General features: G+C 40.7%; 1 protein-coding gene and 1 long non-coding RNA gene across 6 annotated transcripts in view; one reads left to right on the top strand and one right to left on the bottom strand.

Moving 5' to 3' along the window:
* Nucleotides 1-6,158, top strand: part of ppig (peptidylprolyl isomerase G (cyclophilin G)) — a 109,894-nt gene extending 103,736 nt beyond the window's left edge. For all 5 annotated transcript variants that reach the window (XM_064329884.1, XM_064329883.1, XM_064329882.1 and 2 more), the window contains one exon: nt 2,790-6,158. In XM_064329884.1, coding sequence (XP_064185954.1) covers nt 2,790-3,780 — 991 coding nt within the window. In that variant the 3' untranslated portion in view covers nt 3,781-6,158. The remainder of the gene's footprint in view (nt 1-2,789) is intronic.
* Nucleotides 238-559, bottom strand: LOC135252005 (uncharacterized). The gene is made up of 2 exons (XR_010329249.1): nt 443-559; nt 238-390 (listed from the first exon to the last, which is right to left on the bottom strand). It is a non-coding gene; the product is annotated as an uncharacterized LOC135252005 (long non-coding RNA).
* Nucleotides 6,159-16,935: the final 10,777 nt, after the last annotated feature.

The raw sequence follows: 16,935 nt of genomic DNA, 5'->3' as shown, positions 1-16,935 counted from the left end.
ACCTAACCAGAAGCCAAAGGTCCCTGGTTGCCCAGTTACGAACCGGTATCCTTCCTCTGGCTATTGAGGTAGGCAGATTTAGTGATGTAATTGAAGAAAAAAGACTATGTCTGTTATGTGATCTGGGTGAAATCGAAAATGAATCCCACTTTATGCTGTACTGTACATATTATGATGATCTAAGAGCACCAATTTTCCATGAAATGTCTGTACGAAATCCTGAAGTGTTTTGGGGGGGGGGGGGTGATGAAAAATTGGAATGGCTATTTAAGTTTGACGTTTTTAAAATGGCTGTCTCAAAAGCCTGGAAAAGAAGGCAAGATGGATTGTTTGTTTAGTCTCTAATGAGGTGTTATTATTTATGTAATGATTTTGTATATGTTGCAAAAACTTGGAAAAGAAGATAAGAAGGTTTGGTTATGGAGTCTATACTCTTTTGTACAGGGCATATGTATCAGATATGTGTCTGTAGCATTTTAAAAGGTTTAGGATTTACTCTGGATCTGTTATATGCAAAATGTTCGTGTCATATAAGCCCATGTGGCCTGGGCATCGGTGTGATGCATGACACAATAATAATAAAATTCATTCATTCATTCATGCTCATCCAATGTGCATTGGTAAGATTAAAAATACAGTATAATAGGTGGACAAATAGGTAGTCCGGACTGACCATCAGTAAAATATCACAAAGCCCGGGAAACAAGAAGATACATTTTCCATGTTTAACAAGTATTTGCATATCTTTACTTGCAGGGTTTACATCAATGAAGAAAATCTTGAAATATATGGTAGCATGTAAGATTTTTTGCCCAGTCTCATATATAGGAGGAGGAAATAGGGTGGGCAGGATCTTGAGAGCAATATCACCCTTTGTATCTGGGGAAAAAATGTAATTCTTTTTTTTTGTTTTTATTTTTTGTCTGTGGTCTGCCAGCACCATTTCTCCACTCACAAATATCTGGACTAAAGAGCATATTACAGCATGTTAATAAACAGGGTAAATACTGGTAGATAAGTTACCCACATTTTTGTTCACGAAAACATAATTTGTCATTTCCATGGAAACATGTTCAGTATGGTAACTAGACGGCTATCTGCATTAGAAAGGCTGTAAATTTGCAGTTGGAGAGGTTCAGCACTTTCTTAACATCACATCGGAGAAGAACTATAAAAAGTAGCCAACATTTGCTCATTTAAAAGTCCAAATTCAATTCAATTCACTAATGTAATGTAAGCAGTGAATGTAGGTACCTCACGAATGAATAGAGCCAACCTAATGACGGGTTCACATCCAGTTGTCCATTGTCTTTCTGCCATTTTGAATTTTTTTCGAAACCTACTTTAACGAACTCGGGCCATTTGGCCCACCGTCACCACATCAGGCTAGAAAGAATCTCTGGAGTCTGAACCTCAGTAATTATCAAAAAATGGTTGACTTTTCAAAACAATATGGCTGCCGCATGTCAATCAGTTATTGTGGGCGTGACTATTTTTTACTGGAATAGCTGTAACTCATGAATGCTATGTCCGATCCTCACAAAATTTGGTGAGAACAGTCCGTGATTCTGTGGAGGCATACACGTTTTGGTGCCTGTTCACCCATAGGAGCAAAATATAAGAGCGAAACACTATAAGAGCAAAATAAGTTTAAATGCCTATAAAACCTATTTAAAATTTTTTTTAAAAAACTCTTAAATCGTTTGTACAATCAGGCTGAAATTTTGTACACTACATCTCTATAAAAGTCCTCTTTCGATCCACATCTTTGCCTCAAGAAACAACATTGACAGCTATTTTGTTTTTTGGATCATGCTTTGGATCTTGGCCAGTTCCTTCTGAACATACACAATTTGCCCTTCCCCTGACACACTTTGATCTGTCCACAAGACCGTTTGCTGGAGTTTTGCCGGCTCCTTTAAGTACTTTCTGCTTTTGTGGTTGCAGTGTAGCCTCTAGTTCCGTTCGTGAAGTCTTCTGCGGGCAGTAGTCATTGGCACATCCATGCCTGCATTCTGAAGAGTGTTTCTGCATTTTCTTCATTGTGGTGATCATTCTTTAGTCTTCAACTTTAAATGTCTTTCTTGGCCAACTAGGCCCTTTGCAATTAATGAGCTCACCAGTGCTCTCTTTCTCCAACATCTGATATAGGTATGCCTAAGGTTTAGTCTATGTCTCTGACTGGACTGGAGCCAGCACTATAACTTAAAGCTGACTTATACCTGCACTAAGGAAACAGTCACACATCTGACTAATCAGAAATACCTGTTAAGCTATTTGTCCCAAACATTATAGTGCCCTGAAATGGGGGTTATGTAAAAATGTGCTGAAATTTCTATATGGTGAAACCAAAATGTGTAAACATACCCTTTAATAAAAATTGAGAATCTGTACTTTAACCACATGTGAATTGTGGAGTACAGAGTCAAATCAAGAAAAAATATGCCTTAGTCCTAATCATTATGGAGGCCACTGTACATGTGCAGGTTAATTCCTGTCAATCAAGTAGCTCATCATGTCATCATGGTGGTCTTATTTTTTAAACTCCATCTTGAAAGATTGTCTACATTGTTGTATCCATGCTTCCCTTGCCTGAAGGTCCCATAGTCTATTGCAAAGGCTGATTTTGGCTTGGTGGTATTGTATTCCAGTACAAATGACTGCTTTTGCTGAATGCAACTAAATTGTGAAAAATATTTGATTTAATGCTTATGAACACATCAACCTATGTTTGGTGTATTACTATCTGAGTGAACATGTAATAAGTTGTGGATTATTTGTATTTGCAGGAGTGATTCAATGGAGGGAAAGAATGAAATCACCAAGTCCTCAACAAGAGGGAGTGAGAGCAAATGGGACATCTCAGATGGCCCCAATCTAAACTGGGACAAAGAAAAAAGGAGCCATCCGCACAGGTCTACGAGCAAAGAGAGGAATGACCAGAAGGCTGACAAGGACAAGAAACATGACAAACACAAAGCCAAGAAAAAGGACAAATCCCACAGTCGTAGCAGGAGCAAAGGAAGGGGTTGCAAGTCACACAGCAGAGAGAGGGATCACAAGTACAGCAAGGGTGAGGAAAAGAGGGATATCTCAATGAGCAAGTTTCGAAACCATGCCAAAGGGAAGGAAACCTCTGAATTGGGGACAAAAGAGAGGGAGAAGAGCAAAAGCATAGAAAGGACAAAGGGAGCTGAGGCAGAGGCAAAGGAAAAGAAGGAAAGGAGGGGCAGGAACAGGGATAAGTCAAGGGCTAAGTCCAGGAGTATGGAGAGGGACTCCAACAAGGACCAACAGAAGTGGCCCGGCAGCAGGAGCAGAGAGTGGGGCAAGCAGGGCTTATCCTGGGATAGAGACCGAGATCGGGAGCAGAGCCTGCGTCCCTGGGACAGGGAGAACCGGAGGAGAGGGAGGTCCAAGAGCCAGGACAGAAAGAGGAGTCCAAACAAGGGCAAGAGTAGAGACTCACGGAAGGGATGGAGGTCCAGGAGCATGAGTGGCAATGACCAAGACAACAGTCACAATAAGGACAGCTCCTCTCACATGAAGAGCCGAGCAGACAAGGAGGAGCACAGAAGGAAGATATCTAAGAGCTGTAGTAGCAGCAGGAGCAGCATCAGCTCTGTCAGTGGTGCAGAGCACAGGGGCAGGAACAAGGGCAGTCAAAGTGGTAGCCCCATTTTGAAGAAAACAGACAGTAGCAGAGATGGGGAACACTCTCACAAGGCCAAGGAGAAGAGGTTGTCTGCTTCCCAGGAGAAGAATCAAAAGTTAGAGTGAAGAGAGGGAGAATTCAGAGCAAGGAAAAGAAATGTGACTCCAGCCCAAGTACTGATGATGGCTTAACATTGGTTTTAATATTGAATAACATTTCTTGACGCATGGTATGTCCTGCAACCTCTGGACTCTCTTCAGTGCAGTGGAATTTCTTCAGGCTGTTGACGTGTTTTAAGCATCTTTAAGAAGTGACATCAGTCAGCTGTTCAAAGAATCGGCAGTCATGTTTATACTACCGAAGTTTTATTAAAACTTTAGAATAGTGTGCAATCTTGTTTTGTGTGCCTGGTATGACACTTCAGATTGGTGTCCTTTTTTTCTTTTTTTATTACTTTATCCTAAATATAAGTTGCAGAAATGTACAGCTCAATAGTTAGCTTCTGAAATTCTTTCAAGAGCCTCCTTTAAAGTGACTTGAGGACTTGTGCATTTTTTTTTTTTTTGCTGTATTTGTAGTAGTGATCATCATCTTGTCTGAAATGTATCATCTCTTTCTCCCAAGGGTTTTTTTTGTTAGCCAGTCAAACATCATGCTCAAGACATAGAGTTGGGCAATATACCACAACAATAATCATAATATTTTTAAGCATAACACCAATTGAGGTAGATAAGCTTTCTTCTGTCTTTATTTCTTATTTCATACTTGATTCAGTAGTAAACATCCACACTTCAGAGACCACATGAAATTTTTCCAGGGAAAAAACATCACCACTGATATATACTCACCGGCCACTTCATTAGGTGACAAGAGTGGCACCCGGTGTGGTCTTCTGTTGCTATAGACCATCTGCTTCAAGTTTTGACGTGGTGTGCGTTCAGAGATGCTCTTCTGCATACCTCGGTTGTAACGAGTGGTTATTTCAGTTACTGTTGCCTTTCTATCAGCTCGAACCAATCTGGCCATTCACCACTGACCTCTGCCATCAACAAGGAATGTTCGCCCAGAGAACTGCCGCCCACTGGATACTTTCTATTTTTCGGACCATTCTCTGCAAACCCTAGAGATGGTTGTGTGTGAAAATCCCAGTAGATCAGCAGTTTCTGAAATACTCAAACGAACCTGTCTGGCACCATGCCTCGTTCAAAGTCACTTAAATCACCTTTCTTCCCCATTCTGATGCTTTGTTTGAACTTCAGCCGATCGGCTTGACCATGTCTACATGCCTTAATGCATTGAGTTGCTGCCACGTGATTGCCTGATTAGATATTTGCGTTAACGGGTGCAGTTTGCAGTTGAGCAGGTGTACCTAATGAAGTGGCCGGTGTGAGAGTATATTGGGTGTTAGCAGCAAGTCAGCAGCAAGGCCTTGCAACTTCCATCTGATTGACAGAAACACATCATATGGAAACAGCAGTGTTTATCAACACTCAATAGATATCAGTGGTGATGTTTTTTCCAAAAAGCATTTCAGACCTCTGAAGTTTTGCTGTTTAGTACTACATCAGGTTTTTTTTTTTTTTTTTTTTTACTAAAAGAATGGCAATACACCACAAGGTGGCAATGACCATTATTTTTAATAATTATTTTTGTGATATGTCGCCCAATAGTTATTCCCCCCCCTCCCTTCTTCAAAAATGTTTTTATTGAATGGACAGGTTTGTGTCAAAACGGCAGAATTGGTGTATAATGCTTTTTGCTTTAAGGGTTTAATTCCGCACAGTGATATTTGTACATCATCATTGTGGCTCTCAGAAGTCTGCACAGCTGGGCAATTTCAAAGCTTGAAATGGCAACAGCATTAGATTTGATGGCATATATAAGGTATCCTTTGGTAGGCAGTTGTCATACTTATGTGGCAGATAGGATGGCTGCCAGAATTGTAACATTTTAATTCACTTGTATAACCCATTTCATTCATTCAAGTAGTTTTCATTTGATTTAGATTTTTTTGATTTAGAGGTTCTGGGATTGGAAAAGCAATTAAAGTTTTTGGGCGAGAAAGTAGAATTGTAAGGACAGAAATGTGTAGGATACTCAGAAATTTTGTTGCCCTTGGATTTTCTTTACATTCATTTTACTAAGGAGTTAAAGTGCATGGCCATATTTTGGACCACTTTTCCCATATGTAATTTTTATGTTGGCAACAGAATCATTGCATTCAAGAAAAACCACACCAAATCTTTCTGGAATATAGTGTTTAGTGAAACCTTTAATTTGGAAAATTTAATCTTAACCTGTCTAATGCCATCCTTATCCAGTTTGTGAAGTGGGCTTTTAATTTCAGTCCCTGAATGTTTAATCATTTTCCATTCAAGGATTGCTCTTTATTGGGGTTGTTGGTAAAATCATAAAGGTTATATAAATGTGAAGTCCTAGCTTTATTTAAAAAATCTAACAATACCTGTAGTGTGATCTGTTATAAAATAAAAATCTAAATGCACCTCTTCAATGCAATTTTTTTTATTGCATTATATTTTGTTTATCCTTTCACAGTTATTGGAGCAAATGCAGATAACTGAAAGTATATTTACGCTACAACACTGATGTGACCCAAATCTGACACAAATTGGATTTTATTATTTAAACACCAGAAATACAGGGTATCAGATTTTTTTAGATTGGATGCAGCCTTCAAACACTCAAATTCAAACATATGCAGAATTTGACCTCCTAGCATAATCCCTACTCGTGGTCAGCATGCCGGCGTGCCTAGATTGCTCAACTCAGACATTCATTGCTCCTGCAACCAAAGTATGAGTTGGAAAAAAAAAAAATCTCTGTGTTCTAGTTTCATTAGTAGACGATACACGGTAACTATGCCGAATATGGAGTTTTGCAGCGCTACCATTTTCGCGCTGGCCATTTATTTAACAAGCATCCCCTCCGTAGGACCCCTAATAATAATAATAATACCAACGAAAACAATGGGGTTCCTATTTCGTAGGACCCCTAATAATAATAATACCAACGAAAACAATAGGGTTCCTATTTCGTAGGACCCCTAATAATAATACTAACAAAAACAATAGGGTTCCTATTGCAAGCAGCAATGCGGGGTCCTACGAACACGTCCAAGCCGGGTAGATACTAGGCGAAGGAGAAGAGTCCAAGCCGCATAGATTTCAGGATTTTGGACAAACTTACTTCCTACTTCGTAGGACCCCTAATTGGGATGGCAGGTATGCCATCCCGCCAAGTTACGCCTTGGCGGGGGCATGCCCCATACCTATACAGCACCGAGAGTTTGGCACTTTTCTTCTTCTCATTCTTCTTCTCATTCTTATTTTTCCTGCCGCCTATCCCACTAATAACATGTCTCCCCATTGGACATTTCTCGACACCTTCACCTACATGACCCAATGAAAAACTTGCATACACACGCAAAATACCCATACCTTTTTACTCATTTTCAGTACGAACAGCTAGTCCGCCTGTGGCCTAGTGGGTAAGCTTACAGTCTTGGGAACACAGGGTCTTAGGTTCAAGCCCAGCTAGGGACACGTTTCTTTAACCTGCTTTTACCCTCACTAATAATTGTCTACGTCTTCTCAATTATTGCTTTTGCACCATATCTACCCGCCGTTCACCGAACGTATGCACTGAATTATGACGTACCGTCTGCACGTTCAGTTATTAACCGGCTACAATATTGCAAAGCCATATGGATTCAACGGGAGCTCTTCTGTGCTTACTGGCCTGTGTTCTTTAAAACCACGGACAGGTTTGCTAATGATATTTCATGCATTGCATAGCTATGTCATGGTGCTGCACTAACAAAGTCACAGACTAGTAAACCTCCGGTTGAAGGATTGAATCCCGCCTCGTCCTCAGGCAGATAATTTCCTCTTTTACACTAACGTTCTCTTACGCTTATATTTGCTTTACCAAAACTCACTCATGGCCACCCATATGCATTTCATGACGGCAAATGTATTTTATTAAAAAGTTACACCAGTTCACAGCTGTGCCATTTCTACTAACTAAATTTCTTCACTTGGCTACTGTACAAAACCTTCTTATCAGCAAACGCCACATTTCTACATTCATGTTACCTCGCCCTGTTCTCTATCTAGCCACATACAAACAATTACTACGTATGTACGTTCTGCAACTCCCCATTAAAACATTACATTTAAAAACATGATTCACTCATAATTATAACTACTAGTACTGAACATGAAAAAAACAGCAGTGCAATAGATTTCACACGTTACTTAACCCTCCACTTTAACAGCTGGCGCTTTATGGCGACAGTTATATATACCGTTCGAAAAGGAATATAAGCTCGCTCATGGTCACTCCATTTACTTCGCACTGTGACTTGAAAGAATTGACGAAATATTGGGTAGCATTGCTTTGAAATACATCTTGTCATTTCAGTGAGGCAAGATAGCCTATATTGTTTGTAGTACCGTAACTTGGCGTCATTTTGTTATCAATACTTTTGAGTAACTTGGCATTTTTGTACGTTGAAAACGTGTTTTTTATGAAATAATACTAACAAAAACAATAGGGTTCCTACTTCGTAGGACCCCTAATTAATGATTTCACATTTAGGTACTGTACCACAGTGATAATGTTTTTGCATTGTTTTTTAACACCAGGTGCGGCGGACCATTCCGTGGGATTGAAATAACTTAAGGCGCAGCCTGGGTCATATGACACGAGTCTTCAAACGGGAAATGTTCAAATTGTTCGCTAGGTGGCACTAAAGCTGGAAGTATACTCAGTAAGAAGAAAGAACTTCAGGATTGAGAACCACTGGCAAACATGTCCACGAACACTGTTGTCGTTATACTCAGTGAGAACACCGCACCGTTTAAAGTCACTCCACGCCGCTGGGGGGTGAATAATTACGAGGCAGCTATTAATCGGGGCTGGAATCTCGCCCAGACCTTCGTCTCGCGGCTACGCGAGATCACAACACAAAAAGTTTAAAGTGTTTAGTTGATCTAGCTATGCAAAAGAATAAAAAAAGGCGAAGGAGATGGTATGTTCACCCTCTAAATCAGAGTAGGACGGAGAATGGAGAGTTTTGTCTGTTCATTCGGCAAATGCAGACTTTAAACGAGGGGGTCCACTTTCTCTTATTTCCGAATGTGTGCTAGGCGTTTTGATGACTTGCTGAAACGAGTAGCACCATCACCATCAAACGTGCGGGAACTCACAGAATTCCCATCTCTACAGAAGAGAGATTGGCATTGACTCTCCGTACATTAGCATTTGAAGTCTGCCCTCTGAACTCTCAACCGTGACGTAATCAACCATGTGATATTTGGACCAATAGCTGAGGGGAGGTCGGAGAACAAGAAAGACATTTTCTAAACGTTCTCCCTGGAGCTGTCGAACACTGCACCGTGAGAACACACAACACCGCGTCTTTTTGTTCTTCAGTTGTTCTCATTGCGTCTTTTTGCTCAAAAAGTTCTACTTTTCAGGCAGACACAGATCGTTTTCAAGGATTGATTTTCTTTTTGCATCTAAAGACCTATTTCATAATATACGTAATATTTGTGAAATACCAGTCACTTGGTCTGATCATGAATCTAAGTAGTTATCTATCCTATACTTTCTGTCAAAATGATTGATTTATGACCCCCCTGTCAGTTTGATTGACAGATCAGTTTGAGTGACAGGTCAGTTTGAGTGGCAGGTCTGTTTGTCAGTGAGAGATTTATGACACCCCACCCCCCAGTCATTGTTTCAAGGATCCGTTTGTCAATGGGGGTGTTTTTGTTAGATGTCTTTATTCAGACTTTACAAACATTTCCTCGTAGTTGACATTCTTAACGACACCTCGCCAATCTGTTTTTGAAAGGAGACAACCGTTTGTCAGCGGGGGCCTTTGTTAGATCTTTTATTCAGACTTTTCAAACATTTCCCATAGTATGATGTGCTTAATGACACCACCCCCTGTCGGTGTTTAAAAGGAGACATCTGTTTGTCAGTGAGATTTATGACATTATACATTTGTATAACACTATATATATTTGCGTGTTGCCCGGACATGTCGCGACAGCTGATGACCGAGACGTGTTTAGTTGTAAATATATTTAACCTGTAGGGTCTGTATAAAACTGACCCGGGTACCGCGTGGTTATTTACCGAGTTGACCTGTTGACAAGCGCATCTTAAGAAGACTACGATGGATTCTTTCACTTTGAGTGAGTTGATTTGTTTGTTCTTACAGATTTTGTTTTATTTATAATTACATTTTGTGTTGCTGCATTTAGCTTTATGTCCACTTTTGTTTTTTGTTTAACAGGCAGACTGTATATTTGATAGGTGCTGCTGAATGCGATACCATTAACGCAATCGTCAAAATTGAAGGATTCGACTCTCTCAGTTAGCATGGTCTAATCATTTGTGTCTATGAAAGAAAATAACATTTTGGCCGTCGTTATTTCGCTATTAATTAAACCTGTTTTGTCATACCTTTCAGTGTATGGTGATATTATTACGCCTATATTGTGTGACCAAAGTGTACCCGAACAGTCGCCACTTGGTAAGCACAACCCTATTTTTTCAAGAATATCCATTTCTGTGATAAACTGTATTGCTAATGCTGGCGAATGCGGTTTTAGTAGGTCTGCAAGGTCTGGTTGAATCCATCACACCGCCGGGGTTCAAACAACCGCTGCGAGGGGTGTCAAGGAAGTTTTCAGGCCGATCATCGGAAAGGCCTGTTGGAGAGGGTTCCAAGCGGAAAGACCCCGTGCATAAGACGACAGACGCGGAGGTCGGTGTTTCGGCAAAGCGTTAAAATTTGTTTATGGACAACGTCATAGGTGAGATCTAAATCTAAAAGGCTATAGGCTAATCATCATTGTTTAAAAGATGTATTGTGTGTGATGGTGACATCAGGCGGGGGAAATTACAGATTACGACAAAAATATTTGTGAATACTATATTTCATTTTGGCAAATCCTACACACTGCGACCTTAATGCCAATGTATAGGCTACTGAATGAAAAAGAGAAATCTAGATCGATAGTACTGAACTAACCACAATATTTATTATTATACAGAATTGCAGATTTTTACACAGAGGATACCGTGCTAGGAGACCCCGGACTGTTTGAAGAGTGCGAACAGACACCCCAAACTGTGGCCGTCGATTTGGATTGCGTTGAAGCCTGGTCGGACACGCAAATCAAATTCTGGGATGAAGCTGACTTTAAGGATCTGCCAACAGACTCGAATAAGAACAAAGATATAGTCCTACCGGCGCCTACTGTGGTGAGGAATCGGTGTACGGCAACCGCATCACAGTGCGGAATTATTGAAGATTTTGTGGACGATTCTGAAGCTGTTGGATTATGCAACAACCAAGAACCTGCTGAAGATTCTTGTCAAGGGTATGACTGTTTATGTTTTGATATAGTCAATGATCTATGTTACCAGTGAACTCCACCATTATCCAGATCGGTTTGACAGAAACGTGTCTGTTTTTGAGAGGCAGTGCAAGACTGTTGAAAAGTTGGCTGAGAATATTGTTGAGATAAAGAATGTTGTACAGAGGTTGGTTGATGACAATCTGAGATGGGAGCGTAGATACCAGGAGTTGACTACAACGTTGAATAATCAGACAGATTAGCCTATCCGTGAAGTTTTTTCATTGTGTAAAGTGGATTGGGGTGCTTTTTCAGAGGATTTAAGCCGACTTTCGAACATTTCCCGTAGGCCTAGTTGATGTTCCACGCCGGTCTCTTTTAACGAGTGTGCATGCAGCTGTGAATATTATAGGTTTTTATGCTTTTTTATTTTCTTTTACGCAACCACTTTTGTCAGAACGCATTTAATTTCATTAAAAACTAAAAGGTTAAACAATTGTTGTGACTAACAGACAAAATAGATACCACAATGTCACAGCCAACCAAACGTAGGAGGCTTGATACCACAGATGACGAATGCGAACACGCTATGGTTATTGCGGAGTTTAATGACACTCTGCATACCATTAACGCGCTGTTAGATGTTGAGGATAGTGCCCAAGACAATGACATATTAACAGACGGTCTCATGAATGATGTTTCTATGTACCGTATGTCTGATGATATCGCCAGTTTCAACAACACAGTACACGCTCTGCAAAATGGAGGCGGTCGCACCGATGTGTCATCTAATCGTGGTTTAGACAGATGTAAAAAAGGTTGGCAAGAGTGGGTGGTGTGGTCGGAGTTTTCTCAAACCTTAGCTGGGGAAAACGGCATTTTGAACATTACCTTGAGAGGGTCCAGCCTAGCTACAGATGTGAATGCGATGTTGTCTCCAGAAAATGGTTGCGGAGTTGAGCGTTTCTTGGATGCCATTGAAAGAGTTATGCAGAGCAACACGCAAACCATGGTTGATGACAACTTGGAGCTAACAGTTTCTATTACACGGAGTAAGAACGGTGGTGTGTATAGAAAGCTACGCGACCTTGCGCACAATGAAGTGGTTAGCAAAAACAGGATGAATTTATTTTGTCCTTCTAACATTTCAAACAACCTGTGTTTCACAATCTATCTCGCACATTATCTAGACCCTCAAGCACCCGCCAACACACTAGAGAAGGTTGCAGCAGACATGCACACACGCATCGGTTATACAATACAACAGAAAATAGGGTTTAAAGATATTTCAAGGTTTGAGGGTGCACTAAAATAGTTGTATTCTATAGATCGGGTTCAAACATGTTGCAGAAATATCATACAAGAGACACACCACATAGTAGGGCGGTGTTCTTGTATCTTCACGACGGTCATTATTATGTGATACGGAATCTTAAGGCATTCCTAGGCGAGCCATGTGTTTGTCAGTTTTGCTATGTAGGATTTAGTAATTGTCGAGACCACAGCTGTAAGTTCAGTTGTGATGTGTACAATGACTCCGAATGTTACAAGAAACCTAGAAAGCCAAAATATTGCAATGATTGTTCAAGGTATTGAAAATCAGGCTTTTGTTTTGATAAACACAAACAGTCTGTTTCCACAGGTGAGTCAGGAGCGTTAGTGGTACCGAGCGATTGTAAGAAATGTAACAGACGCTACCATGTTAGTGTGAAAAACCCAAAAGCGCACAAATGTGTTATGGGGCGTTGTATTAATTGCAGCGAAGATTTGTTACCAGATGCAGAACATAATTGTTACATAAAACCTACCGCTTTAAAAAAAACAGACACCAATTATATTTTCTTTGATTTTGAGACCCGGTTTGAGAATGGCAAACACAGCGCCAACTTTGTCTGTGCCATCACATTTAACGACGAAGAGTTTACAGCTGAAGGGGGTGACTGTATTGAAAAACTTTTGAGCAAGTTTAGATCCCCCAAGTATAGAGGTTATACATAGCTAGCGCACAATGCCGCGGGGTTTGACAATTTTATTCTCCTGGAACATTTTTCCAAAGAGGGCATTACACCTAAAATCACCATGATGGGGTGTAGGCTGATTTCTATGTACGACGAGTGTTTTAAGCAGCGATACATAAATAGCTACTCATTCATCCCTATGCGTCTTGCTAAAATATCCGCTGCACTGAGCACTGTGGAGAAAGGGCATTTCCCACACAAATTTAACAAGCAGGAAAATGACAGCTACCGCGTTCCTTACCCCAATAAACATTACTATGGTTATAAGACCATGTCGGATAAGGACAAGGCCGAATTTGACAAGTGGTACAACGAAGTTGCTGACGGTGTTTTTGACTTCCAGAAAGAACTGTACACCTATGGTAGAAACGATGTCGTCCTGCTAAGAGAGGTTTGCTTAAAATACCGCGACAAATTTATAGAATGTACAGGTCTTGACCCGTTTAACCACACCACGCTGGCGTCCTGCTGTATGGCTGTCTACAAGACACGTTTTCTCCCCAAAGACACACTGGCCCTGACACATAACAGCGCTTACGTTAACCAACACAAAGCATATTCAAACATTTCCATTGAATGGTTAGAATTTGTCAAGGAAAGCAGAAATGTAGATATGCACCACGCTCTGACCCACGGTGAGATGATGGTGGGTAAATATGTTGACGGCTATTACGAATAAGACGGCGAGAGAATAGCTCTTGAATTTAATGGTTGTATGCATCATGGTCACGCGTGCTGTTATAACCCAAACCACACTCATCCGTTGTCCAAGATACCATATGGGGTTTTAAGAAAGCGTTTTAATGACAAACTGGAAACTCTTACAAAGACATATGGGTTGAAGGTTGAAGTTATGTGGGAATGTGCATGGAAGCGTGCTAAACAAAACAATCCGAGCGTTGTCGAATTTATGGCTACATACACACACCCGGCACGATTGAAACCTAGAGACAGCCTCTTTGGCGGTAGGATAAATGCTTACAAGTTGTACTACAAAGCTAAAGAGGGGGAGAAAATCAGGTATTTGGATTTCACAAGTTTATACCCATATTGTCAGGCTAGGAAAAGCTATCCCATAGGTCACCCTCAGATAATTTTCAAGGACTTTGAACCTCTCAAACTATTACGGCTTGGTCAAAGCAACGGTGCAACCGCCGCGAGGGCTACTCCACCCCGTCCTACCTTATCGTTGTAATGGGAAACTAATGTTCACTCTCTGTCGAACATGCACCGAACAGGAAAATCAGATTACACCCTGTCACCACAACGGTGAAGAAAGGTTGATTTCAGGATGCTGGGTTAGCATCGAGCTGATGAAAGCTGTTGAGAAGGGTTACGCTGTAGTCACTATAGACGAGGTTTGGCATTTCCCCCAAAGCTCAGACATGCTATTTTCTGACTATTTGAAAACTTTTCTCCAGTACAAGCGGGAGGCTAGCGGTTACCCAGAGCAAGCAATGTCAGAGGCCAACAAGAGAGCCTATATTGATGACTATTTCTAAAAGGAGAATATTGGGTTGAGTCCTGATGAAATATGCGTGAATCAAGCTCGTAGATACATCAACAAACTTCTCCTTAACAGCCTCTGGGGTTGCTTCTCAATGAGGGAAAATTTACCCGTTGCAGAAATGTTGATGTCACCCACTTTTCGTTTGTCTCGGAAGATGTGGCGTTGATTCAGTGGCATCATGCTGATGGATATGGTGGGCACACTCGCGACATAAACGTGTTTCTCGGTGCTTTCACAACGGCGCATGCACGATTGCAATTGTATAATCTTATGGATAAACTGGGCGATAGATTGTTGTACAGCGACACAGACAGCGTTGTCTTTGTTTCTAAGGATGGTGACTGGGAACCACCCCTAGGACCGTATCGAGGAGATCTGATGGATGAAATAGGCTGTGGGGATTACATCAATTTTGCTCGGGCGGTCCAAAGACATACGGGTATCAGACGGCACGTGGGAAAACGTGTATGAAAGCAAATGGGATTACACTGAATTCCAAAAATTCAAAGGCAATCAAATTAGACACACTGATTGGTCTTGTTGACCACTATGTTGTGAATAGAGACAGCAATCAACACATACTTGCGCACACTGACAAGATTGTGAGGGACAAAAAGAAACTCACACTGAAAAACAAATCAGTCGTTAAGCGTTTTAAAGTTGTGTACAACAAACGCGTCCTTCTGATTTCTCGACATTGCCTTATGGGTACCAATAGCGGTATGGATAGGTCTATTCAGGGGTTGAGAGACGTCAAATTTTGACTTTAGACTTCAACACCCTTTCTCTTGTGTAATAAGCGGACCTTCAAACTCGGGAAAAACAATTTTTTGTGAAGATGTTTATTGCCAATGCTGACAATGTGATTTCTGATAAAATTGAAAACATTGTGTGCATTTATGACTGCTGGCAACCGCTTTACGACGAGTTAATGAAGATGAGACATCAAGTTCGTTGAAGGGATACCTGGCACTCTAGATGACGACAACCTCCTACCTGTGGCTAAGAATAATTTATTAATTTTTGACGATGTGATGAAAGACGCAATAATAACCATGTTGAAATTTTTTTTACGCAATATGTACATCACCGCATCCTCAGTGCCATCTACCTGGTACAGAATTTGTTTTTTCAGGGGTAAAACTAGCAGAACAATCAGCAACCCCAGAGACGACAATCAAATAAATGTAGGCTACTGGCCAGGCAAATGTACCCTGGAAATACGAAGTATTTTATGGTATGTTTTAAAAACGCCACAGAAAAGCCTTACAAATATCTCCTGATTGATTATAAAACCAAAACACAGGACGCATATCGTCTCAGAACAGATTTGCTTTCAGCATATCCATCTGTTTATGCCCAGAAAAAAGAGTTGAGACACCGATATGTTGGCTAGGATTCATAGGAACTTACCGCTTTTGAAACTGTTACTTAATGCTAAACCTGCACAGAGACGACTCATTTTGCAATCGGCGTCAAACGAGTTAATACTGACCCTGTGCGAAGTGGCTTTTAACATTCTCAGGGGTACCATACCACTTACAAATTCACAATATAAAAATTTGGAAAAGAAGAAAACAGTGATAAAGTTTATTGCGGATAAAAAGATTGGTGTACGTAGGAAAAAATGAGCTATTAATCAAAGTGGGGCTTTCCTTCTCCCACTCTTAAGTGTGGCAGTTTCGTTTATCAGTAGTCTAATTGCATCACGACAGAGTTAATCTGATGGAGTATGCTGAGAAAATGTATTTAGTCCCCCAACGACAGTTGGATAGATTAAGGGATAACAATGCCCCCATACCTCTAAGACGGACTGCGGAAAACGACTTGGACGCCGCTATAAAGAATGTTTTGAGTAGAGATGATTTGGACCCGCACAAGAAAGCCAAACAATACACATCATTATTGCATAGATACTTGTCCTTGGTTAAGCAGGGGGAACTTGAAACTAATACTTTAACTCTGGCTGTACCGACACCTGTAAAGAATGATGCAGAGCAGACTTTACCAGGAACACAAGCCGCCGCTGTCGGTGTGGAGGGGGATAATGTGTTTAACCCCTTAGCGCACAAGCCAAATCATGCCAGTCCTTGCCCATTTAGGGGGTACCCTATTTAAAGCTTTATAACTCCAGATTTGAACACCACTTGAGACTTGAAAAATGGCTTAAATGAAACAAGACATTTGTACAATTTACAATACTAACGCAGATCAATTTATATTCATAATTTCGGAAGAAATAAAGTGCCACAAATGCAATTGTTTTGACAAAGAATCAAAAATAAATTTGCACTTTTTAAGTTTGCAATGAAATACTGAGAGATTGCATATATACAGGAGGTTAAACTATACATT

This window comes from Anguilla rostrata, chromosome 3 (assembly GCF_018555375.3).
Source record: "Anguilla rostrata isolate EN2019 chromosome 3, ASM1855537v3, whole genome shotgun sequence".
NCBI lineage: Eukaryota > Metazoa > Chordata > Actinopteri > Anguilliformes > Anguillidae > Anguilla > Anguilla rostrata.
The sequence above is the reverse complement of the archived record's forward strand: the minus strand, read 5'-3'. Positions and strand labels throughout refer to the sequence as shown.